Raw genomic sequence first — 26888 nt, forward strand, 5'->3', positions numbered from 1 at the left:
TCTTGATAATAAAACCTACCAAGTACATAATATAAATAAAAACTCATTCTAATCTTTTTGTGCACATGGATAAAGAAACAGAACTCCATCAAGGTATAATACGTTCTTTTGTGTTTTTATGCACTGATTTTTAAAGAAGGACAATACAAAATGATGATTGTGATTTTATTTTACAAATACAAGTTTAATTTAATGTTAGAAAGAAATAGAGGTGATTTATTTCATAAACATTATACAGAAAAACATTTATTATTCTAATTGGTGCAAAAATAATAAAAATATAACTATGATTGGTTATAAAATTGATTAGAAAAATAACAATGTTATGGAATAGTTTTCACAAAAGAAAGGTATGATGAAAAAGCTTTAAAACAGACTTCATACTTAGAGATGAAATATTTAAATATTTTCCCTAAAATAGAGAAGATAAATATAGAAGCTTCACTGTTCCTTCTATTAAACATTGGAAATAAAAACCTAGCCTGTGGAAATAAGTCAGAAAAAAAAAAGGAATTTTACCTGGGTAGGAGAAATAGAAGTGTGAAATAGCTGTTTATGTAAAAACTTTAGAATAATATTTATTTAAAATGACAGAATTAATACCTAAAATCAGTGAAGTCGTTGGATATAAGATCAACATGTAAACTTCAATTGTATTTCTGTTTAAAACAGTAAAAATGACTAAAGAAAACTGAAAAATAAAGATGTTACTTACATAATCATCACTGTGAAATACCCACGTTTCTCTAAGACTTCAATATACTAAAATAAAAAATATATATTTCAGATAAAAGAAAACCTAATGTATGGAAGGATAAAGTATGATATCAATTAGAAGAGTTAATATAATCTTTAGAAATTACTTAAATATTAAATGAAGTTTCAAACATAATCCCAAGAGTTGTTGTTTTTAACAGCTGTATTGAGGTGTAATTTAAACAGTATAACATTCATCATTTTAGAGTGTATACAACAGTAATTTTTAATATATTCACAGAGTTTACAACCATCACCACTATCAAAATTTAGAAAGATTTCAATCCTCAGATGAAGCAGTGTACCAATTAGCAGTCATTTCCTATGCCCACTGTCCTACAGCCTTTGGTAACCTCTAATCCATTCTCTGCCTTTGTGGGTTTCTCTATTCTTGATATTTCATATAAATGAACTCATACGTTATGTGATCTTTTAGAAAGCTTGAATGCCACAATTATAATGTTGGACTAAAAAAGCCAGACACTGAAGGTAATGATAGCTGTACTTTTGATAGTGTATATTATTTTGTAATAATCATTATGAAACATTTTTTGTTATTAGAACAAATACTATAATTCATTTTAAGACTTCTGCAATCATAATATTATTTTCGTTTCATGAAAAATAAAGTTACCCAACAGAATCCAAACTCAAGTGTTTTAACTCTAAATCTTACGCTTGCAAAAAGACTTTTTTGGAGATCCACAATCACTTGCTGTGGGGCCAGATGAGGATAGCAGAGCACAATTAAGTTGACTAGATGATGATCCTGCTATCCTGTAATGGAGAAAAACGCATAATTCACTTGTTATATCGTATGGGGACAAGTTATAAAACAATAGCATTTTCATGTAACTGTAATAGAAGAATATTTTCAAAATGGATGATGGCATTTTCCATATAATATTAGTAAGAGCTAGTTATTAGGGAAACTGGGTAGTCATTCTTTATATTTATATCAATGTTTCATTAACTTTGAACATTATTCTTCATGTTTATAATTCAGCGTAAACAAATGCATTTATAATAGGCTTCTGAATTTTTATTTCTTATATTTTTCTTCTTCTGTATAACGTATAAAAACAACTTACTTTAGTGTAAAGTTTGAACCACTTTTTGACATCCATGGCTGATCACTGCTTTTACGGTAGACTCCGATCCATGATGGAAGATATAGGGAATTCAGAAATTTCTAGCCCAAAATAGAGAATTTTTATTTAAATCATTGTGAAAGTTTGTATCACTTTTTAAAAATGCAAGTAGTGCATTCTTTTGCAAGGCTCTTAATTTTCAAAAACAAAAGGAGAGTATTGGATCCTAATCTAACAGTAAAGACACATTAAAGTCGAAAATCACTTTGATATTGCTAAGAACATTGAGCATTATTTGTATTTTTGGTTTAAAATTGACTTTAAACATTTATACTTAGTAGTTTTAATCTTCTTATGTTACTAAGGAACATTCTGATTTATGTGACTTAATAGTTACCCATGTTGACTATTAACATAGCAAGGCTTTAAAGAAGTTTCCAGATAACTGTGGCATCGTTTCTCCAGAAACTATGAATAAATCAGTGTAGTTTTCTACTATGTTTTTCAAAGTTTAAGGTTTAGGGGTAAAAAAAGTAAGGCATTGCCATTAAGAAAATAAATGACATGGGAGCCAAATTTTTGATTTGAGGCCACAAAACATTCTTTAACCAGATAAGCCCTTGCTGATCTGTTTCTGTTTTGGTGGAATCTGTTTCTGTTTCTGACCAGGTGTCAGAGACTCACTTCTCTGCTACTCCTTACTAAATACAACTATAAATTCTGGAACTCGTGACAGATACAAGAAAAGAACTCTGAAAGGTGGAAAGAGAAAGGGAAAATGGTTTAGTCCCCCCGGATTAGGGAACGACAGAGTGACAGAATTGTTTTATCACCCACCCAACACAAGAGTGTGACCTAAGCCTGCTGCTTCCCAACACCCAACCTGCCAATAGGAGGTGGCTGAAGAAAGCCAGTCCTCTTCTGACATTAGGGAAGGATCCTACCCAGCAACACCAGGCAAACCCACAGGGTGATGCACCAAGACACCTGCTAACAAAAGGAGCCAGGGGAAGTGCTTCCCCTTTCCCAAAAAGAGACACCAGGGGAGGAGTCTTGGAGTTAAGACTAGCGAAGGGAATCTTATGACTAAAAGTTCTGGACCCAGGAAGCCTCTTTGTCCCTCTGGGCAGGAGACTTCGTTTCTCAACCAAAGTCACCAAATAGAATGGAATTTAAAATGTTACATTCACATAATTCAACAATAAAAATTAAAATGCAGGTAAATGCAATCATGTAAATGAATTGCACCAATATTAAATGGAAGTGGAAAGGGACAGTAAGAAAAATACATACTGTTTGATTTTATTTATTGGAGATTCAAAAGCAAGCAAAGAGACTTTATAATGTTAAAAGTCAGGACAGTGGCTAAGTGATGAGGGAGGAGTTGAGATGAGAGGATCTATAGGTCCAGGGCTGCTGAGGACTGAAAACTCAATTTTGTGATCTGATTTGTAATTACATGGTTCCAGTCTCTTTGTAATCAATCTGCTCAATCATGATATGTTTAGTTTCCTTGATATAAGGTAAAATTAAATAGAAAGGTTTATTTTAGAAAACAAGTGTTTATTGAAACACAGTATTCTACGAAAAGAAAGAACGAGAAATTATCGAATGTGTGTTTCTGGTATAAAAATAAAATATTTTAAAGTTAAACAGTGGAATATTAAACAGACTTTAAAATAAATAGCTACAAATATATACAAAAGTATGGATAAATATTACAAGTATAGTATTGACTGAAACAAACCTTTAATAAAGTATATAAAAAGTTTAATATCTTACCATTTCTTCTTCATTATCTATATAAAGCAGGTTAGAGTTCTTGGAAGCACAGGCCGTCAAACTCTCAGTCCATGTTTTTCTTTCGGTACTAAAGTAATAGCAATTGTTGGAATACGTAAACCACTCCTTTGGACAACCACCACAATCATATGCTGAAGAAAAATTATGAGTTATTATCCAAAAACAATTTGAATTTTTAAAATGAAAATTAACTTATAGATTTGCATAGGTATAAGTATGTTTGTAAGTAGCATATCTATGCACCTTCCCTCTTGGTACATATAAAACAAAACACACTCATACACATGCTCACAGAGAAGAGTCACCCTCTCATCTCGTAATTTATATGTCCTTTTAAAGCAAACACCCAAACAAAATATTCACTCTGAAAATGTCCTGAATGTCAATGAACAAAAACACTCTTTAAAAATAAAAAAAACTCGTCAACCAATGTCACCCTAAAAAATAAGTTAATTAATTAAAAATTAAATAAAATAAAAATACTACTTATCTCTTATCACATTAGCACAATAGGAAATTTCAGCCAATTGGCAACAATGGGTATGGTGTTTTAAAATGAGTATTTCTTTATATTGTTGTATGAGAAGAAACACCCTTCCACAGTCGTTATTTATGAACATTTATTGATCATTTTATAATTTATTTTCCCTGTAAAAAATTTATATCATTTAACCTAGACTTAGACAGAGATAAAATATAAACTGGGTATTATCATAACTTTGAAAATCATATGTACCTTTCTGGATCCTTGTTATCGGAACTGACTTGTTCTTCTCCAGCATTACAGTAGCTACAAAAGTTAAAGTGATTCTTTAAAAAAATTAATTAATCTCAATTATAATAATATTGTTCTTTAACTTAATGGTTTTTCTATTGTTTAGAATTATTATTATCTGAAATAAACTAGATTTTACCAAGAAAAATTAATAAAGAAGTAAAAGGGGACAAATACTATAAAGCTGAAAGAACTAAACTTCACCATCTCTTATAATATTTGATTTAACCAATCTCAAAATGAATTTGTTTTCTCAATATGGTCTTCTAAAACATGACTTTGAGTTATGAAATCAAATAAATACATGTATATATGTCCATATATTTATAAAATAGTTCTAATATCATTCTATATTTATACTTTGGACAAATTTAGAAAAATATTTCACGTTCATTTTAAATACAAATGTTAAAAGAGAGTTCTATGCAATAATATTGTAAAGTATTAAAGGCACTGATGATTATTAATGAAAAGTTTTCAAATAATCTTTCAAAAATTTACTTACAGGAAATAACAACTATCATTACTCTAGTGAACATCAAGACAAGGCAGATGACGCCCAGGACCCCAGCAATGAGCTTCTCTGGAGGTGATGGTAAAGCTGCAGGGAGAGAAATGGGAACACTGAGAAAGGAGAGATGTAGACAATTGCTTAGACAGTTTACACGCGGAGAACTCACATGCACGGGGAATCATATACATAAGCTTGGACCCCAAAACCATATCTACCATTTTAATCTTCCTCACAGAATACATCACTGCATTTTCAGGAAATATAATGCTCTGTGAGTTGTTGGTCAAAGACTACACCTTATAACAATGCCTAAATAAAATCAGTCCTCAGATTGCATATTGAAGTACTTTATTTCAACTTTCAACTCTGATCCTCACAAATAAAATATATGTGAGCTTATTCACTATTCTTTTCCCACATCTCTGCACCCCAGTTGCACATCCTAGAACACTTGTGTGTCTCTTCAATGTGTTAACTTTACAGTGGTCACTCTTGTCACTCTCTTGAAGTCCTGAAAAGCATTTTGAAGATTTAATTCCACATAGGAGAGATATTTGCTGTTATGTTAGTGAAATGAAGTTTTTAGTGCCCTTACCTTTCATTTGCTCTCTCCTTGACACCTGAGCCAGATGCGAGTCTGAGTCATTTTCTTGTTGGATATTCATCTCTTCAGCTCAGTAACACCAGTGACAGTGCTCTATGATAACTGTCCTGAAGTCATTAATAAAGGGTGTGAACACTGACAAGATCCCTAGGATATGTGGGTGGAGTCAACGTGGGTGGAGTGTGAGAAGGAACAGCACTGATCTTGCAGGTGACCAATGGAAACTCAGGTTCTAATTTACTTAGAGCTTTAAATAAGTGTTTCACGACAGAATCATAGTTCTTAAAAATTTATGTATGATATGATGTTATTGGTTGAAGCAATGAAAACTAATAAATTAGGAAAGAAGTAACTAATATCTTTATTAATTTAATGTCAAATTCCACTGAAACATTTTAACACTTTTAGAATAACTGAGAAAATGAAAAAATAAGAAGTCATCAATTTTGAATGGAAAAAATAAGAAGGCACCAATTTTTATGATAACTTTTATATCCACTAATGGTTTAAATGTTCTAGTTGAGCAAATAGTAGCCTTAGCATATACAGTAATTGTCTGCATTAAATTGCTTTTATTTAGTCACATTTATTTATGAAAAAGACAGTTGAGGTGTTATCAAATGATGTTTTATTTTGAATGACTGTGGAGTTCTGAGAAGTTATTAAAATTTTAAAGAAATATTTTATATGTTGAAAAATGTTAAATGACACACTGAAGTTATCCAAAACATAATAAATAAAAACACAATATAAAATGATTTTTTAAAATATTTATCTTATACTAGTAATTCATAATTTAGTTAATGGATAAGACATGAAACCGTAAGATGAAAAATAAATGTGTAGATCATTTATGGAAAAACACTGTTGGTACAAACTTCCTGAAGTATCATATGGCTGCCAAAGTCGGTGAGGGTAGCTTTAGTTGTGTAAGCAAATCTAATAAATCAGATAAATTATTTAATAAATTAGCGAGTTGGCTCTACAGTTCTAGAATAAATTCTGGCTTTGAAATTTACAATTTTAAAAATTACTTAGTCTAGCAACCTAGTTTACTAATCTAAAGTGGAATAAAAATATATAAATTATAGTGCATGTAAAACACTTAATACCCAATCTGGCAATTATAAACACTCAAGATATGTTACTTACCTTAATTATTATTTTCATACAATTGCTATGTTGCTATTTCTGATTCACATCAATTAATATAACATAATTCATTAGACAAGAGTTTGTTGTCAGTGTGGTATCTTTTCCTACAATGTTTTATTCAATTTCTAAAAAGCCTGTTGATTGTTAATAACTAATTATAAATAAACATTTTATGGAGACTATCTCATCCTGATTTTTATTACAGGTCAAATTGCTTTTATTTAATGAAGGTACATGTATGAGAAACTATATTAGACCTTCATTATTCAAAGACTTCATTTTAAGAATCGTTTTTCAAATATAAAAGATCATATATGTAATTAATCGTATAATTATATTAATTCATTTCAAAATCCATAAATAACTCTTCCTGGTCGTGTTGCTTATGGGGTTTCACATTAAGTTATATTGACTTACAAACCCAATTATGCAGGTGTGCATGCACTTGAGTAATTTTCCACAGGCTAAAGTTTGAATATTTTAAGATATTCTCAAACATATTTTATATTTCATTCTTGTTTTTATCCTGAATTGTACAAATAAAGATACCAATGTTTCTTTGATTTGATTGCATATTAACTATACTTCAATTGTATCACATCTAGAATTTATAATTTGCCATTAAATGAATTGGGCCAGTAGACAGACAGGAGAGCAGAGACACATACCTCTGTAGGCCAGAAAGGTGTGCATCCATTAGCGGGAGACCAGGTTGCTCCTATAATTTCCGTGGTCTTCACAGCCTGCATGTGAAGACTCAGTGTGAAGCAAAGTGAAAAAAGTAGATTTCTCATTAATGTGTCACATAAAGTTTGAACAGGAAATTCTTCTACTTGAGCTATTTTGAAGGCAGCTTATCTCGTCATATACCTGCAGAATATAGGAGACTTTGAGCTCGTACTATGTCATTTACTTTGTCCATGGCAAGTGCTCTGAGAAATTGTTTTCATATTCTAAATGATTCCTGGGGACAAAAAACTTGACCATATGCTGTTAACTTGCTTCCATCTTCATCACAAGCACTGAAAACCCACGGCTTGTTAAGACATTAGATACTTAAGTTTTACTCTTACTCCAGATTGCTCAATCATGGCATTACATACTTCTATTCCTCTCATTATGTCATTCCTATCACAAGGAAAAATTCTAAAATCATGATTCCATTAACAAATATTTAATGATATTGATCACTAATATGCTGAAGAATTAATACACTTTCAACATCATTATAACTGTCACAACAATCATCAGTTCACAAACTTGTCATAATTAATTCTCTGCCCTTATATTGAAAATCACTGCATTCAATTTTACTATTAGATATAAGCGATTTATACTTCCTCTGATAAAAATCAATGTCTCTGTGAAAGATAAAACGTTAAAACAGTATTGAACTGTGTCACAAAGAAAGACATTGAAATATTAAATATTACTCATTATTTTATTCATTAATTCATCCTCCAATCATAACTAGTTATCTGTATTTGAATAGAAATATTTTTGTTGATGACAAAAGTGCAAGTCTCACTATTTAGAGGGAAACAAAGGTAATTTTTTTTAATTTCACTTAACTGAAAAAAAGGAGGATAGAAATAGTAGACTTTGAAAACACAAGTTAAATGACACTCTAATGTCAAAAAAAAAAGTACATAAAATCTAATTTATCTAGTTAGAATTAGATGGAATTCTTTTCATCCTACTCTTCGTGTATCAAAAAAAGGGGAATGTTTATCATTCCTAAGGAAATTAAAAATAAAAGTAGCATATGAACTACCAATCCCACTTCTGTGTATAGATGTAAAAAATGACACAATTATCTCAAAGGGATATCAGCATTGCCATTTTCACTGCAGCATTATTCATAATAACTAAGATATGGAAGCAACCAAAGTTTTTTCATGGATGAATGGATAAAAAAAATATTATGAGCACACACACATACACACACACACTAGGTTATTATTCCAACATGAGAAAAAGAAATTTCTGTCATTTGTGACAAGGATGAAACTGTAAGGTATTTTGCTTGGCAAAATAAGTTAAAAAGAAAACACAAATAATGTATGCTATTTATACAAGGAATTATAAAAAATCAAATGCATAGAGACAGTAGAAAGTGGTCTCCAGGGGCTACGGGGTGGAGAAAAAAGGGAGAAGTTGGTAAAAGGAAGCAAACTTTCAGTTATAAGCTCAATAAGGCCTGAGGATCTAATTTATTAAGTGATAACTATAGTGAATTGCTTTGTATCATATAATCGAAATTTACTGTGAAATTGAATCTAAATGTTCTCACCTGATGGAGAAAAAAGTAACAAAATAAAGCACGAGTTGAAAATTTTCAATTGATATGCACATGCCAAATACAAGAAGTTCTAAAAGAAAATTCTATAATATGCTTTTATCCCACTCTTTAAGTGCAACTTTTAAAAGCCCTATGAACGATGACATCACTTATTACCTGTTATATTCTGAGAAGTATAATTGAGGTAAGAAAATGATGCCATGAAAGCATGGGGTCTTAAAAACATGCAGTTTGTTAACACAAAATAAGAGAAAAGCAAACGCAAACAACTTTGCCTGAGTGAATCATATGCTTCCTAGTAGGAAAAAAGGTTAGCAGAAGTTTTCATATTTTGTGAGAAAAAAGCCTGAATCATTGAAAGGTATAAGTTGGATTTTCATAGCTTCGCTTTTTAATGTCCTTAACTATTAAGATGCAAAAATGTGTTTATGCCACCAAAAAGATTATTTTCATTAGAGCATTGAAGAAAAAAAAAATAATGTGACTGCTGTTTTTACTTTTAAGCAATTGGCTTAACTGTGCAAAAGACTCTAAAATAAATTATCTGGGAAATTCTTACTGAAAAAAAGTTATCTAGTCTTGGTATCATGTTTACTTATCATGTATTTCATCATTCGTTTTCTAGTTATGTTTTCTCTCATATGCCTCTCTATTCCTAAACTGTCAGAATCAGTAAATATGAGAGAAAGCGCCATTTGTGGGAGGGAACTGGCATTCAATTGGAATTCATTGGGAATATAATATATAGACAAAAACATGAAGTTGATGTGAAAACTAACGATGCGTAAAAATAGAGAAGAGCATTTCTAATTGAGCTAACAGATAGTGAAATTTCCTCCTGCAGAAGCATGCCTGACATCTTCCAGGATCAGCAAGGAGGCTGGGAGAGCTGGAGCAGAGTGAGTGCAGGGAACAGTGGTAGAGCATGCCTTCTCGGCAGAGGGAGTATCCTCGACAAGGGAATGAAAATTGATCCCTGAGGGCAGCGAAAATATCTTACTTTCTGTAGAAAGCAGAGATATCCACAAAGTACATAGAGAAAACTGTCTCATATTTGTGGTTTTAAACTTTCATGGGCACGGACTAAGAAAACACATCTGCAAAGGCCCCTTAGCAGGTTGCGGTTGTGGGAGAAACAATGTCAAGAAACACCGTGTTAGAGGATAAGATGAAAGAGGTAACAGGGCTCAGATTGTACTTTTTATAAGGCTTTAGCTTCTTCATTGGCAAGCGTGGAGAGACACTTGTGGGTTTGAAAAGATGAGGATCTGGCTCTGACTATATTTTAATGGTGTCATTTTGACTGCTGAAGTGAAATACAGAGTGAGGTCAAAAATAGAGACACTCAAAATAATTCAGGCTCGACATGATGGTGGCTTGGACCAGAGTAAACAGTGGAAATGATGAGTAATGATTGGATTCTGGCATATTTTGAAGTTAGTGTTAACAGGGCTCTAACATAAAATGTGGCTGGAGAGGGAAGAAGAAAGTCAAGGGTCAAAAATGATTTTTGCCTTGAAAAACTGGAAATGTTGTGTTTCTATTAGTTAAGTTGAAAAAGAATATACTCAAGGAGATTGGGACAGAGAAATAAGGGGTTTGTTTTTGGATGAACATGTTAATATGAATTTTTCTATTAAACATACAAATAGAGCTGTGGAATAGGATCTCAGATGTCTAAGTCCTGAGTTAATGGTGCGATTTGGCCTGGAAAACATAATTTTGTGCTTGAAACTAAGGGACTGATAATATCACGCAGGAAATACCTGTAGATATTAAAAAGGAAAAGTTCAAGCACTGAGCCCTGTGTCACTCAGATGGGAAGAGGTAAAGGGGAAGAGGTGAAACCAGCAAACAAGACTGAAAGGAGTAGCAATAAGATAAGGATAAAACCAAGTAAAAGTATTGCCCTGGTGCCAAGTGAGAAACCAGTTTCCAAGATGAACAAATGATCCACCTTGTCTAAGGTTGCTGCTAATTCAAGTAAGATGAGAATTTATTATTGGATTTCCAAATATAGGGAATAATTTCAGTGGGCTATTGGGGCAGAAATCCAACTTGTGATCGATTTTAAAGGAGATAGAAGGAGGAGAATAAGAAAGAGTATTACTGTGATGCTAATTAGATGTATTTTTTATGTGTTAATTAGATGTATTTTTTTCTGAGAGTGATGAATTACACTCCTGAAACTGAGTATCTAATGCACTATCAATCCTAAATACAATCAGCTGTGGTCTCTTCTCACATCACGTATTCTCCTTTTCCATTTCTTGTCTTTTTGAAATTTTATCCTTTGCTCTTAGTATTTTCTATACTTTCTACATCATTTTCTCTTGCTTCTAGTGCTCTTTCAATTCACTCACTTCTCCCTAGATGTTTCTGGTCTGTTATTCAATCACTCTACTGTTATTTTATTTTTTTTAATTGAAATGATTTTGTTCCCATTTCTAAAATTCTCATTTGTAACTTTTTCAAATTTTCTGGCATCTCCCCAATACTCGAACCTCAGGAACTGACTTCTTTTTTTGCTATGCCCATTTCTATCTCTTACCATTTTCGCAAACTTAAATATTTTTACTTTATAAACAAAATTCAAGAACACCATCATTTCATGTCTTTTTTACATGTGCGCACAATATGAAATGTTGGGCTATGACTTCCAAACCCTAAGTGGCCCTAGAGGAGAGCATCTTCAGATGTATCCTATTTCTATTTCTCATTCATAATTATGTTTTACATTAATAGTTCCATATTCATATTTCCCCCCCATCATCACAGAAATCTGCTTGATGGTTTCAAGGAGAGTCCCCACTCCCCACGCTTCGCTTTTTCTCTCTCTATTTGTCGTTTATGGTGAACAGCTCTGAACGATAGAGCAGTACTGACAAACTTCAGCCACAGTGATGCTGCTTGTCATTCTTTTATATCAGAGCGTACCTTTTGAGATGAAAAGGAAATCAACTACATGTACAAAAGGCACTATTTTCCTAAGGACCATCCATGTAATCTGATTACTTTTATTTGGAAATCTTGTCTCTGGTCAATTAATTTCCTATTTAGACTTAATCTCCTGACCTTTAGGTTTGGTGGCTTTCTCCTCAAAAGTTTGGTGATTCTTGTTGGTCTATTTATACTGATAATTGAAATTTTAAATTTGAACAATGATTTTCGATCACGAACTAGTATTTCTATTAATTTATATAATATAAGATAATATAAAAAGAAGCTTATCTCTGGCAACACTGAAATTGTGGGAGTAACCATGTAGTTAACAAAGTATGTGAATATCTTGTATTCTGCTTTCTGGGATTTTCATAACTCTATAACCAGGTGGTCAAAATTGGTGGGACCTTACCTTCTATGGCACACTTAGCATAAAATCCGCCATCCTTATGTCAGAATACACATTCTCCAGTGCCTTTCTCTAGAGCCATAATAACAAAGCAAACTGTATTGCTTTTGATATTTTCTAGGTTCAATAAGAGGCTACATAGCCTACATCATCACTGCAGCAAATTGAAGAGTTTAATGGAGGTATTTAATTTCTTGCTCTGAAGATGGTTCTAAGCATTCATCATACTACTTTAATTATATGTTACCTTCAAGCCGATCTTAAATTTCTTCTTTCAGTTCGATTTGCTATATTCGTCATTTAACCGATTTCTTTTATAATTTAATTTTTAAGTAATGTTTATTTACAACTTAATTTCAGATAAAGTTAATTTTCTAAGTATCCCATTGTATTTCTTTACCATGTCAAGTAATTTTATAAAATATATTTTTTCTATTTTCACTTTATATTGTTTTCTGGTAGAAATTGGTAATTTGTAAAATTTTTTCCTACGTTTTCAGGAGAGATGACACGAGAAGTGAAATAACTATATACACTAAATCTGTTCAACTTGATTCAATAAGGAAATATATTTTTAAATGGAAAAAGTATCTGTTGATTCATTTTTATTTTTTTATTCAAATAGCCAAAAGTTACCACTGTTAAAACGTTCTGCCAGCATAGCTATGCCTTTTTTATAAAAACCATATAGAGATCTTCATGAAATTTTATACCTATGTTATATGTATAAATACATATATATTTATATTTATAAAAAGTGTATATCACACAAATATATATTGGAGACTCTATTGTAAAGTACAAATTACTACATGGAAAGTTATTGAGAAAGACAATTAGGGAAACACGGTTCTCTTGGCCAAGAATCGAAAGGAAATAAAAGACAAATGGAGCATTTAAACCATCGTATCACTCAAATAGACTAGGTTACCCTACAAGGACAAGTAATCCCAAAGTATCAGAGGCTTACGTCAACAAAAGTTTGTTTCTGCAGCGAGAGAGATTTATTTTGTACTCTTGCTTTATATCTCTTTCTTACCCAATGTCATCGTCTCTTTTGGACACAATTTTTACAGGGTAGCCTCTGTCTTAAACACTGCTGGCCCTTGTGTCAGAGAGAAAAGAGCTACAGAAAATCATGAATTGCCTCTTAGTATTTCATCTCAGAAGTGTCTAACTTGACATCAACAGGGTGAAGCTCATAATCCCCTCATCTGAAACATCAACAGACCACAGCCATTGAAGTGAATTTAACTGTTGCAAATTCAGCTAGCCTGATTACACTTCATAGGCAAGTGGAATAAATAAAATACTGGGGGTATAAAACAATAGTGAAGAAAAAATATTAGTCTGTGTATAAACATCTCAGAAAAAGATTATATATATATAAATAAATACCAACAAGGGCTAGACATTTCAAAAGCTGTAAAAAGACAATATCAGGAAGATATGGATAAGTTATCATTTCTCTTGAGAAGAGTCACATTTTTCTGGGTCTTCATATAAGTTACTTTAAATATTAGATCCCTTCTGATATATGGATTCAATTATGATTATCTGAATAGTATTGATTGTTTTTTTAGGAGACAATTCATCAAGCTGGACTGGCATTGCAGACTGTTTTATCTCAATTCTGTAATTTCTTTCCCACACAAAGACTATTTTGGTGTCTGCTACAAATTCTGGTAGAGTTTATACACCAAGCTTATTATTCCTACTCTTTGGCTCTCTTCTTTTGGGACTTCACCATCATTTTGCAGTGGCTTAGGTTGTCTTAATCTCTACCTTCTGTTTTTTTAGATAGGAAAGAAGAGAAGGTTTGTATGAGCATTTTAGCCAAACTAAATCCAATTGAATTTGGTCTGCCTTCAGACTAGAAGTGGTAACTCACGTTGTGAATTTGGTTCCTCAAAGGCTGAACTATTTTTCCCAAACTCTTTGCCTTCCTCTCATCACCAGAGTGGGCTGTGTGTGTGTATATGTGTATATATGTATTTTGTCCAGAGTTTATAACTGTTATCATGAGATAATCCAGTAGGAGTTCACTTAATCATACCAGAAGCACAAGTCCAAATTCCTCTGGATTTAAATGTCTCTTTACTTATGTGACAGTGATCTTTAATTGTTATACTTCTGGGAACTTCATGATCTCTATAGTGTTTATTAAATTTTGAGGTGCCTCTCTGTTGCTAGCATTTTATTCTTTGTATGTATTTATGCATTTTATTCTTCTAGTAATTACATCGTTATCGAATTTCATTCCAGTATCTCTGAGAGGGAATCCTGGATTCCATCAACAAATATAATTTGGAACTGAAGAGAAAATAGAAATAGAAAAGGAAAATACAGAAAAACATGGACTTATTTAGTGAATGTATGGTTCTTATCCAGTTCAGAGATTTTCAGGGAGCAAAGCTAAATTTTTATATATTGTCAGGAGGAACCAGAAACACACAATGGTTGAAATTAAGGGAGGAGCCTAATAAAATGTAGGGAAGAACAACATTATTAAATATGATGGCTTATTTTATCCATAACTTTATACTCATTAATTACTGGTAAACAAATTTTCTAATTAATAAATATGGAAAACAAGTTTGGACAGTCCTTCCTACGTTGCCTTTGAAACTGGCTCCTGCAAAGAACATACATTCTGCTCTGCTCCAAATACTATAAATATATAAGGGCACCATCTTCTCCTAAAATTAGTACTGAAGTTAGTGCTATTTAATTCTGTAGACCAGACTTACAAGTCCATTATGTTTCACACTTAACCTACACTCTCGAATGTTAGACCCGTAGAAAACTATCATTTTGACCTATAGGTCCCTGACATCTCTGTGACTCTTTCAATTCTAAATTCACCCATGTTTAGTATCTCCCTGATGTTGTCCCTTATATTGATATCTGGTGGAGTTTCTTCTTTTGGGGGGCGGAGGAGGTGGGCGGTATGACCTAAGCTCACTCTAACAAGTAATTTCCATGGCTTCTTATGTACACATTTAAAACTTTAAGCATTTTTTTAATGCATGTATTGAGATATATAGAAAATAGTTTGGGAGATAATAATAGGTATTCCTCATCATAACATATTAAGTAGCTTCTGTGTTATGTATTTTTCTCCATTCTCAATGGTAAGAGATACACATGTATGAATGGGGCACTCCAACTTTCAAAGAAAAAGGGCATTTTAGTCTCTTCATTCCTTGAGAAATTATAAAGCTGTCATTTGTTTCCGAATCTCAGAGCTTTTAAGGGCTATCTTGACCAAATTTGACAATTTCATTTAAAATTTCTTCAATTCCCCCCGGCCCAGCCCAAATAGCTCATAGATATGTGCAAAATAATACATTGGGGGAAGAGGCTGTACTTCTTGTCCAATAAAAAAAGGAATAGTCACTGCAACTTGATTCTAATAAGGGAAAAGCATTCCTACTAAAAAAAAAATGACTCTCATTTATTGTCCATACATGAAATGCATTGAATTTGTCAAAGTCTTTTTGCGTGAAAATATCTTTGATATATATGATTAAATTGGTTAAGTCAGATTATAATTTTGATGTCTGGCTAAAACAAATTTATTCAAACAATAAAGATTTAATTGTTAAAAGAAGAAAGTTTAGGAGCACTGATCTGGGAAATCTGACATTATTAAATATTTGGGAAAGAAAATATGAAAACATTGTATATTGTAAGAACTTAATATCATTAGGCTTTGTTTTAAGGCTCTTTGGGCATTATATTACGTATTTCTCAGAGCGGCTCTTATTGGTGGCTATCATTATCATCATCATATCACAAGCGATGGAATGGAAGCATAAAGTTTTTAAGTGAAAATAAATGAGATGTAGTGAATATGTATGTGGCAGGAAGTGCTTTTCAAGTGCTTTTCAAATGTTCCTCGGGTAATCCATGAATAAGACACTATTTCTATCATATTTTACAGAAGAGCAAACTAAGCCAGAACTGTTATGGAAACTGAGTCACAGGGCTAATAGCGTGCATTCAGAATTTACACTCAAGTGACCTCGTTTTCTTGCCAAGTTTTTCAACTTTATATCATACTGTTGACTTTCCTTTTGTACATTGATCAAGGATCCTGGTGAAAGCAGCTATATGGTGATATTTACCTCTATACAAAATTACCTCACGATATTTTTGGCAAAGAGAAATCAAAAACCTAGATGGAAACTTAAGAAAATACCAAAAGAAATTTATTTCCCAATACTATCTCTTTACAAACAAATGCATCTATCTCATGAAGCAAAATGAGAAAACTGTTTTTATGGCAGTTAATAACCCATTGACTATGAATGAATGACTACCCAATGAATCTACATTTCCTCCTTTTCACCATTAAGAAAAGAGTAGACTTTGCAGACAATGAATGATAAGTTTGGCCATGTGATATGTTTTGAGAGTATAATGAGGTTGGGAAAGTGACAGTTTATAAATTCTGAGCCCACGCATAAACACAGTTCTGCTTGCCCCTCTGACAGCTGCTAATCTCTCTAATGAGAAAGTCATGTACTAGGTAGCCCACTATTCAGAGAATTAAATATACAAAAAGGGATCTGAACTGAAACTGTGGTCTTGAGCCCAGTCCATACATTCCCAACCTATATCAACTGAAAGCCAGCAAAACCACAACTGGGTAAATGAGAAATGAAAGCTTATTTTTAAATGACAATGTAATCTTGAGTTGTTTCTAACACAACTGTAGCAATTACCTACAGCAACTATTTACATAATATATTAAATTAATTTTGAATGTTCATATACTTTCTTTATATGACTAAAAGAAATACAGAGAATATAAAAACTACATTTACAGAGATAGGTGTATATAAAATATTAATTTATTTTAAGATAATATAAGATGTCTCCCTCTTGTAATTGAACTACAGTAAAAATATATCTGAAAAGGGCCAAACAATGAAGGTTCATCTCAACTTCTGTCAATGACTGGTTTGTGTTTGATTTACACAAATATATTTACCCTTTTAATTTTTTTTATTATTTAACATTTTATTTTTTCCCATTAATTATGTTCCTAATAGTAGTAATTAAGAGGGTGTCAAGTGGGGAGATAGAGAATTCAATAAAACAGGATACCTTCCAAAATATCTGAAATCTAGTAGAGGAAAAAAAACAGACATGTGAAAAATATCGAAGGACACTAAGTATACCTCATGAAAATGCCAGTCTCTACCAAAAAGAGAATCTAATCATCGATAATGCTGCACCAAAATCGATTGAGAAGATATATTTTGGTTCCCTTTACTGAGCAAGTGGGGCAGGTGCAAGTGGCTTTTATATAGGGACCTTGGAATTCCGGCATAATAACCTTGAGTGGCAATTAACAAGTCATTAAAAATTACTTTCAGCTTCAAATCTGTCCTCTATTGTCTTTTCTGAGACAATGGAGGTAGTTCTTACACCCTTTTCTACCTTATCAGCTCACATGATGTTAAGTTTTGTCAAGAAAAGGCACTAAAGAGACACTGCCAGAGAATAGGCTCTTGTTTCTGGTTTCATGCTGTTTTCTTTCCTTTGGCTACTGTCGTGTGGTTGCCAGGTCTGCACGCACAGGAAGTCCTGTAGCATTTACCCTCCAGCAAGTTTCTGTGGCCAATGTCAGTCTTAGCTCCCCCTCCTCTAGCCTCTGCCTGCTCTCATGTGGCAGAGAGATCTTCTTGTTTATCAGTCATAGCCTGAGATCCATCCTCACCTATTTCAGCCTGCAGACTGTGGAACTGCTCTATACCAGAGCAAGCCAGTGAACATGAACGCCATAAAGTCATCTGCAGCCACACTGCCTGCAATGTAGTCTATAACCCATCCTCAAGGAACAGGCTTGGCTCCCAGTGAGTCTATCTTTTGCTAATCTTCTTTAACCAGACAGTATTCCTCATAATTTTCTTTTATTCCTTCTTTGTAGGCGGTCATCAACAAACGGTTAAGTCTTTAAATCAAAGTTCCCCTGGTTTTTGTCTCCTGACTCAATCTGCCTTATGCACCTCGCTCCCCTGGGTTGTCGAATCCTCATTTTCAATGTTCAAGGGGTAAGATAAACCAATTAATTTGAAGATATGAGTGAAATTATTCACATCATGGAGACTTAGAAATAACAATTCTTCTATTACCTTTGTAATTTTGACATGATTTATTTGCATTGAAAACAAAAGTTTAAAAATGTAATATATGTACCCGGAGACATAGTTTTAAAAATTAATATAGATTTTGAAATAATTATACACCACCAAACGTAAAGCTTCTGATAAACTATAGATTTTAGGCGCATATGATGCATCACTATAGATTTATACTCAGTAACAAATGTACCACTCTGGTCAGTGATGTTGATAAAAATGGAGGCTCTGCATGTGTGGGGCAGAAGACATGGGAAATCTCAGTACCGTCCTCTTAATATTGTTGTGAATCTAAAACTGGTCTCAAAAAAAGGTCTTAAAAATAATCCTAGAAAAATAATCGTATGTTTTTGAAGATGCTAAAGATATGCTCTTTATAAATGGTGAGATTACCATCATATCAAATTTAGGTAAGTGAAAGTGCCTGGTGCTTACAAATATATCTGTGTATTTTGAAACAGGATTCAGAATCAAGCTTGTGGCTGAACAATCTCACATACGCACAATTCCTGTTCTACTCTGAAGTTACTGAGAACCTGAAATACAGAGAATCTTATGTCATTAATTTGGTAATATATATCTTAATATTTTGATGAATAAACAATTCATTTAGCCCAAATTTAGATGCATATTTAGATGAATATTTACATATCTAAATCTGAATATTTCTCATATAATTTTTCTATGAAAATAAATATCTTTATATAATTGTTTCATATTGCTTTTTATTTCCAAGATTAATTTTTTCAAGGCATAAAATATTTGAGTTTTCAGGAAACTTACCAGTTGGAAGAGAAAGTTGAGTCATTTGGCCACACCCTCACATTATTGTTTCTATGGGAGACTCCAATCCATGAAAAGTCATTGAAAATCTTCAAAAAATTCTATGAAAAAAAAATTTATGAGAAGTCAAGTAAAAGCTTGTACATTAATTTGAATTTGTAAAAACAATAAACTTAATTCTTTCTACTTTATAGTCTTTTAATTTACAATATATTGTTACATACTGGACACATTAAGAACATCTATTAATTAGTATGACTAAGTGAAGAGGACAAATTGACAACAATAACAATGCCAGAACTCTGAAAATTGAGCAGACTAATAAACTGTGGAATATTTATTATTAAAACAGGTTTTAGAAATTCAAGTGAGAATGGAGCCAATATGTAGTCTTCTTGCCTACTCCTCCTATATCACACCCCATCCCCATCTCATCTCAGGAGTAAGAAAATTGAGAGCTTTTACAATTTGGGGAAGGTGCACATATCATTGGTGTTTTTGCTACAGGGACAGACTTGATTCACGGTGGGAATGGGGTGGTAAATTGTCCACTACTTTTTCAGCTCAAAGTGCTCTACTTGCTAGGTAATAAATGAGAAAAAGTTGCTTTTTCCAGTCCAAGGTTGTAAGAACTTGGAACATGAGGAACGGTATGGTGGGCTGGTAAGCTCCCTAGAAAAACTTTTTACTTCATATATCCCAGACGAGATGCCGGAGAGGCTAGTAAACCACAAACACCAATGGGTACAGACAAAAGTCACAAGAAAAGTCTTTTCTTTCCAAAGGACCATGAAAGGAGCAAGATAAAATGACAGAAAACTTTGAGACACTAACTGGCTTATTCCAACCCAAAAGCATTAAAAATTCCAGCAAATATACCACTCAAGAATGAACAGGAAATCAAGACATTCTCAGATGAAAAACTGAGAAAATGTGTTATCACCAGGCTATCTTTAAAGAAATTGTCTAAGCAGAAAACAAATGCCAAACGAGGGACTCTTGGGTTATCAGGAAGGAAAAGAAAACAGAGAAAGAGTAAAAATATATCAGATTTATAAGTTTTGCTTCTTTTCTGTTTTCAAAATTGTTTAATAGTCAAGGCAAAATTATAAATTGAAGTAAATTTTAATATTCTCCCATGTGATTCTCAATGTACGTAGTTAAAACATTTAAGACTATTATATTATGAATAGACACAGTAAAGGAACATAAGGGAGGTAAGGTTTCTACATTTTACTCAAACTCCTGTAGGCTATGTATGTATACATAGTAGTCTCCCTTTATCCTTGGTTTCATTTCCCCTGTTTCAGATACCCACGATCAACCTGGATCTGAAAGTATTAAATAGGAAATGCCAAAATGAGAAAGTTCATAAACTTTAATAGGGTGAAGTTCTGAGTAGTGTGGTGAAATCTCCCATTGTCCCACTCCATTCTGCCCAGGATCTGAACCATCCCTTGGTCCAACAAAACACACTGTACATGCTCCCCATCTATTAGTGTTAGGAACTTAGTTCTTAGTCACTTGGTTATCAGATCAACTGCTGCAGTGTCTCAGAGCTTGTATTCAAGTAAGCCTTATTATACTTAATAAGGGAACCAAAGCTCAAGGCTAATGATTCTGGCAATTTGATATGCCAAAGAGAAACTGTGAAGTGGTTCCTTTAAGGGAAAAGGTGAAAAACCTTGATTTAATAAAGAAAGGAAAAAGAATCTTATGCAGAGATTGCTAAAATCTACAGTACTAAATAACTCTCTATCTGTAAAATTGTGAAAGAAAAAGAAATGTGTGTTAGTTTTGCTACTGCACCTCAAAATGGATAGGTATAGTACACTAAGATATTTTGAGATAAGGATGACAGACCTAATTTATATAACTTTTATTATTAGTTATTATTTATTTATTATTAGTTATTAATTTATTAGGAGCTATTTTATTAGTAGTTATTCTTCTTAAACTCTTACTGTGACTAACTTGTAAATTAAACTTTATCACAGATATGTATGTATAAGAAAAATCATCATGTATAAGAAGTTCAGTACTATCTGTGATTTGAAGCTTCCAACGGGGTCGTAGAACATATCCCCTAATATAAGATGGGAATACTGCATGTGTATATAATATTATATACACATAACATTATATATATTTTCATCTTATAAAGATATATAAAATATATTATCTCTATATTAAACAGATGAGAGGATGAGAGTACGTATATTAGAATTATATATGTAAATATCCTTACTCATAAAAAAATAATGCTCACGATAAATTATGAACCATCTATTACATAATTGTAGAAAAGTATCAAGTTCACTTCTACCACACAGAGTCACAAGTACAGAGCCACAAAAACATAAATTCTCAATGGATTATAGACTTAAATGTAAAAGCTAATAAATAAAGAAAAAGTATACAACCTGGACAGTAATGTAGGAGATTATCTTCATGAACTTCGACTGATTTCCAAAATAAGTCGAATGATCACTAACACCCAAAATGATAAGTTGGACTATGCTAACATTTAATAAATTCTGGCATTAAAAAACTCCAAGAGGAGAGTGAAAATGGAGTCATGGAGTCAAAAAAGCTGTTTATATCTGATAAAATTAATAAAGAGCTCATATTTGAAAGATAAAAAGAACTGCTATAAAGAAAAATGACAGACAGCATAGAGCAGAAGTGGGCAAGAGACATAAACAGGCACTTCTCTTTCTCTCAGAAGACAATGTCATAATGATTAGTAGCCAAAAAAGATGTGTTCAATCTAATAGTAATCAGGAAAATGCCTATTTATGTCATAATAACACTTTTTTGCAATGATAAGAAATAATAACATTAAAATTCTTGATAGTGCTGTTTTAGATCAAAGGAATATATGGTAAAATATGTTTTTACTCAGTAAACCAAAAAAAAGTAGTGATAATTAAATAAATTGGACATATACATGTATTTATGACCCTGCAATTTTATTTGTCACATACAGAACAATATATTATAATTCTATATATATGATTATAACAATATAATTATATTTATATATTACTATTATGTTATTATAAATATAACATTTATATTACATATATTTTCTACTTGGCATTTATATATAATATATAAATTATTAATACAGAATTGGAGAAAATGTACATGAAGGTTTTATAAAATAATTATTCATAATACCTACACATTAATAAAACAACTATATTCTGGGTAGGATAGATTAAAGATGTCATGTATATACAATTATAGCACTGAAAATTAACAAAGTACAGATAAATGCAATAGCATAGAATAATTGCAAAAATGTCATATGGGAATAAAAGGAGATACACATAAATTGCATACGGAATGATCCTCATTATATAAAGTTCGAAATGAAGCCAAGATAATTCTAATATTGAAAATCTCAATAATGTTTATGTAAGGAGGGAGAACTTCTGAGAAGATACACAGGAGAAGGGCGACTGCAAACTGGAAACTTCTGTTTCATGATCTGATTTATAATTACATGAGTCTTTCCAGTTTGTAATCAATCTGCACAAAGATGATACGATTAGTTTCCTTGATATATTGCAAAAATAAACAGCAAAATTTATTAGTGAGAAATTCAATTATGGAAACATGATTGTCTATGAAATCTAAGAAGTGGAAATTATCATATGTTCATTAATGGCATAAAATAGAAATGAAAGATTACAGTGTCAAACAATGGTATATTAACAGACTTTCAGATAAACTACAGTTGTATACAAAAATATGAATATATTCTACAATGTCCAATAGGCCAAAAAAACCTTTTAATAAAATGTTGGAAACATTTAAAATCTTACCATTTCTTCTTCATTATCTATATAGAGCAGCTTAGAGTTCTTAGAAGCACAGGCCGTCAGACTCTCAGTCCATGTTTTCCTTTCGGTACTAAAGTAATAGCAGTTGTTGGAATATGTAAACCACTCCTTTGGACAATGACCACAATGATATGCTGAAGAAATTGTCAAAAAGCAATTTGAATTTTAAAAAGTAAAAGTTAATTTACATTGGCCTAAGTATAAACATATATGTGCATAACGTATCTATGCACCTTCACTGGCTGCTACATATGAAACAAAACACAGTCACACACACTCACAGAGAAGAGTCAATCTCTCAGCCCCTAATTTATGTCCCCTTACAAGAAAACATGCAAGCAACAGTATCTACTCTAACTCATGTCCTGATTGTAATGAACAAAACTACTTTTTTAGAAGAGTAAAGTTATTTGTCTCATAGTATAGCAGGAGGAAATTCCAGCCAAATGGCAACAATGGGCATGATGATTTAAAATGAATATTTCTTCATATTGTTGCATAAGAAGGAATATTCTCCTATCATTATTATTTATGAATATCTATTACCCAATATTACAATTTCTTTTCCAAAAAACTATTACTATTTTAATTTATCCCGAGTTAGAGGCAAAGTATAAACTACTAATATAGAAATCTGAAAACCATTCTGTACCTTTCTGGATTCCTGTTACCAAGGAGGAATTATTCTGCTTTGGGATTAAGGGAGCTAAAAAAATAAACAAAGTAATTATTACTAAAAAAATAATATTTTCAACAATCTAAATAACTCATAATACTTTTTGTTTCTTACTTTGAAATTTAGAATTAGAATAATCTGGGATAAAGCTGACTATACTAAGAAAAATTAATAAACTAATAAAGGAGTTTGGGGAAAACTATTCCAAAACCCAAAAGGATGAAACTTCACCATCTCTTGCAAATTAGATTTAACCAATCTCAAGAATGAATTTGTATTTCCCAATAAGGTCTTTTAGCCTCTGATAATATGAAATCAGAATATATATAATATATATGTATGTACATATATATACGCATATATTTATAAAATACATTCTACAAACATTCTGATATTTATACCTTGGACTTATTCAGAAAAACATTTCACATTTAGTCTAAACGCATACAGAACAATGAGAGTTCTATGCCAGAATATTATAAAGTGTTTGGATGCACTGATGATGTGCCTCTAAACAAAAAAAAAAAATTATCTTATAATCTTTCAAAAATTTACTTACAGGGAATAACAGCTACTTTTACCATACTGGACATCAAGACAAGGCAGACGACCCCCAGAACCCCAGCAATGACCTTCTCCAGAGGTGATGGTGAAGCTGCAGGGAGAGAAACAGGAACACTGAGAAAGGACAGATGGAGGAAAATGCTTAGACAGTTTACACATGGAGAACCAACATGCACAAAGAATCGTGTCCATAGCTTGGACCCCCAAAACGATATCTACCATTGTAATCTTCCTCTCAGAAACACCACTGCATTTTCAGGATATATGATGCCCCATGAGTTGTTGGTCAAAGACTGCACCTTACAATGATACCTGAATAACATTAGTCCTGAGAATTCATGTTAGAATATTGTATTCCAACTTCAAGTTCTGATCCTCACAAATGAAAAATGTGAGTCTATCTCCTATTCTCTCCTCACATCTCTGCAACCCAGCTACACATCCTGGAACAGTTATACTGTGTATCTGTTAAATGTTTTACCTTTGCAGTGGTATTTCTCATCATTCCCTTGAAGATCCTGAGAAGCATCTTGAAGGTTTAATTCTGCGTAGGTTATCTCCTGCTCACTTACTGAGATGGAGCTTTTCGTGCCCTTAGGTTTTAGTTGCTGTCCCTTTGAATACTTGGCCACATTCAGTTCTGCATAGGCTACGCCTTGGTTACTCATCTCTGCAGCTGAGTGGTGTCCAGGACTGTGCTGTGAGGTAAGTGTACTTAAGAATAAATGGTATATGCACTAACCAAGATGCCTAGCAGAGTAAAACTGGGTGGAGTAAAGGGTGAGTATTGGGCTCATTTCCCAGTTGAAAAAACTAAAGGTCATGTTCTAAAACCCTTAGAGCTTTAAGTAATTGTTTCATGATTAAATACATTTTTTTAAAGATATTTTACATTTGAGAATATATGATTAGTCGGAGCACTGAAAAGTGATAAATTAATGAGAAATAAAGACGTTCACAAATAATAATATCCTCACTATAAGTCAGACTCTACAGAAATATTTTAACACCACTAGCATGTCTGTATTAAAAATTTAAATTCTATATTCAAAAAAAGGGATCATAATATTTATGATAATTCTGAAATCCAATAATGGTTAAAGACTGAGTGCTCAAAGAAGAGGGATTAGCAGTGTTGGCACATATGGTCATTCCTGCACTAAATTAAATTTATTTGGTGACTTATAGTTATTTAGTAAAGAGAATGAGTTGTTATCGAATGATCTTTTATTTTGAATGATTGTGAAGTTATGAGAAATTATTACAATTTTAAAGAAATATTTTATATGTTGAAAAACACTACAGACACACGAAGTCAAAACCTTAACAATACTGACATACAAACAAAAACAAAATTGTTAAGATATTTCTGTAACACAAGAAACTGGCATTTGATTTAAAGGAAAAGATATAAAGCTATGTAATAATAAATGAACGCGTACATTATTTATAGAAGAACACTGTTGCTTCACACTTCCAAAATGAACCTCTGGACGTCAAGTCAGTAAGCGTAGATTTGGTTTTGTGAGCAATGGTAATGACTCGAACAATGTAATTTAATAATTCAGTCAATGGGCTCTGTGGTCTCTGAGTTCTAGAATAAATCCAGCTTTGAAATTTATAATATATGATCTTTAAATAGTCCCTTGGTGTCTGGCTACTTAATTTACTAACGAAACGTGGAAATAAAAATGTGTAGATATAATGCATGTAAGACAATTAATATATAATATGGCTTTTATAAACTCTCAATAATGAATTATGATGATTACTATTCTAACAAATTATCATATCATTATTTCTAATTCATATCAGTTAGACCCAGTACAGAATTCATTAGACAAGAGTCTCTTTATAAATGTGGTACCTTTTCTTCCAATGTTTTGTTTAATTTTTAAAAAAATATCATGATTATTTATGATTAAGCTTAAATTAGCATTTCATGGGAGCTAACTCGTCCTGATTTTTACTAACAGCCAACGGCTTTTACTTAATCTAAATAAGCGTATGAGTAATTAAAATAATTCATTTTAAGAATCTATCTTTAAAGTCTAGGCTAAATATAAACTGTTACTTATAATTATGACTGTACTGATTAAAAAATCTAATAGTAACTGTTCCTCATTGTGATTCTTATGGGATTTTACTTTAAATTGTTTGGTTTATACACCCAATTATGCATGTGTGAATGCACTTGAGTAATTCTCCACAGGCAAGAATTTGAATAGTTTACAAAATCCTCCATAATGGTTATAATTTATTTGTAATTTTTACCCAGAATTATTTAAATAAACATACCAATGTTCTTTTTGATTTGATTGTATATTAATTGTACCTAGGTTGCATCACATTCAGCATTGGTAATCTCCCACTACAGGAGATGGGCTAATAGAGAGACAGGAGAGCAGAGACACATACCTTCTGTAGGCCAGAAAGGCGTGCGTCCTTTAGTGGGAGACCAGGTTACTCTTGTAAACAAACTATATCTGTGGTCTTCACAGGCTGCACCG

The 26888-nt window shown here is 32.2% G+C and overlaps 1 protein-coding gene across 1 annotated transcript; it reads right to left on the reverse strand.

The window, feature by feature from the left end:
- Nucleotides 1-642: 642 nt before the first annotated feature.
- LOC120592785 (NKG2-A/NKG2-B type II integral membrane protein-like) lies at nucleotides 643-26888 on the reverse strand. The gene is made up of 7 exons (XM_039850464.1): nucleotides 26797-26888; nucleotides 24860-25076; nucleotides 4931-5026; nucleotides 4387-4440; nucleotides 3630-3781; nucleotides 1848-1948; nucleotides 643-1533 (listed from the first exon to the last, which is right to left on the reverse strand). Exons 2-7 carry the CDS (start codon nucleotides 25044-25046, stop codon nucleotides 1422-1424), a joined length of 702 nt encoding a protein of 233 aa, XP_039706398.1. The 5' UTR covers nucleotides 25047-25076; nucleotides 26797-26888; the 3' UTR covers nucleotides 643-1421.

This window comes from Pteropus medius, unplaced genomic scaffold (assembly GCF_902729225.1).
Source record: "Pteropus medius unplaced genomic scaffold, Ma_sr-lr_union100, whole genome shotgun sequence".
NCBI classification, from domain to species: Eukaryota; Metazoa; Chordata; class Mammalia; order Chiroptera; family Pteropodidae; genus Pteropus; species Pteropus medius.

Excerpts from the sequence above, each read along its gene's own strand:
- LOC120592785 (XM_039850464.1), bottom strand. The coding sequence starts at position 25,046 with ATGAGTAACCAAGGCGTAGCCTATGCAGAACTGAATGTGGCCAAGTAT. Across the intron at positions 5,027-24,859 it reads TGAGAAATACCACTGCAAAG|CTTTACCATCACCTCCAGAG; the intron begins GTAAAACATTTA and ends CTCTCCCTGCAG. Across the intron at positions 4,441-4,930 it reads AATGATAGTTGTTATTTCCT|CTACTGTAATGCTGGAGAAG; the intron begins GTAAGTAAATTT and ends TAACTTTTGTAG.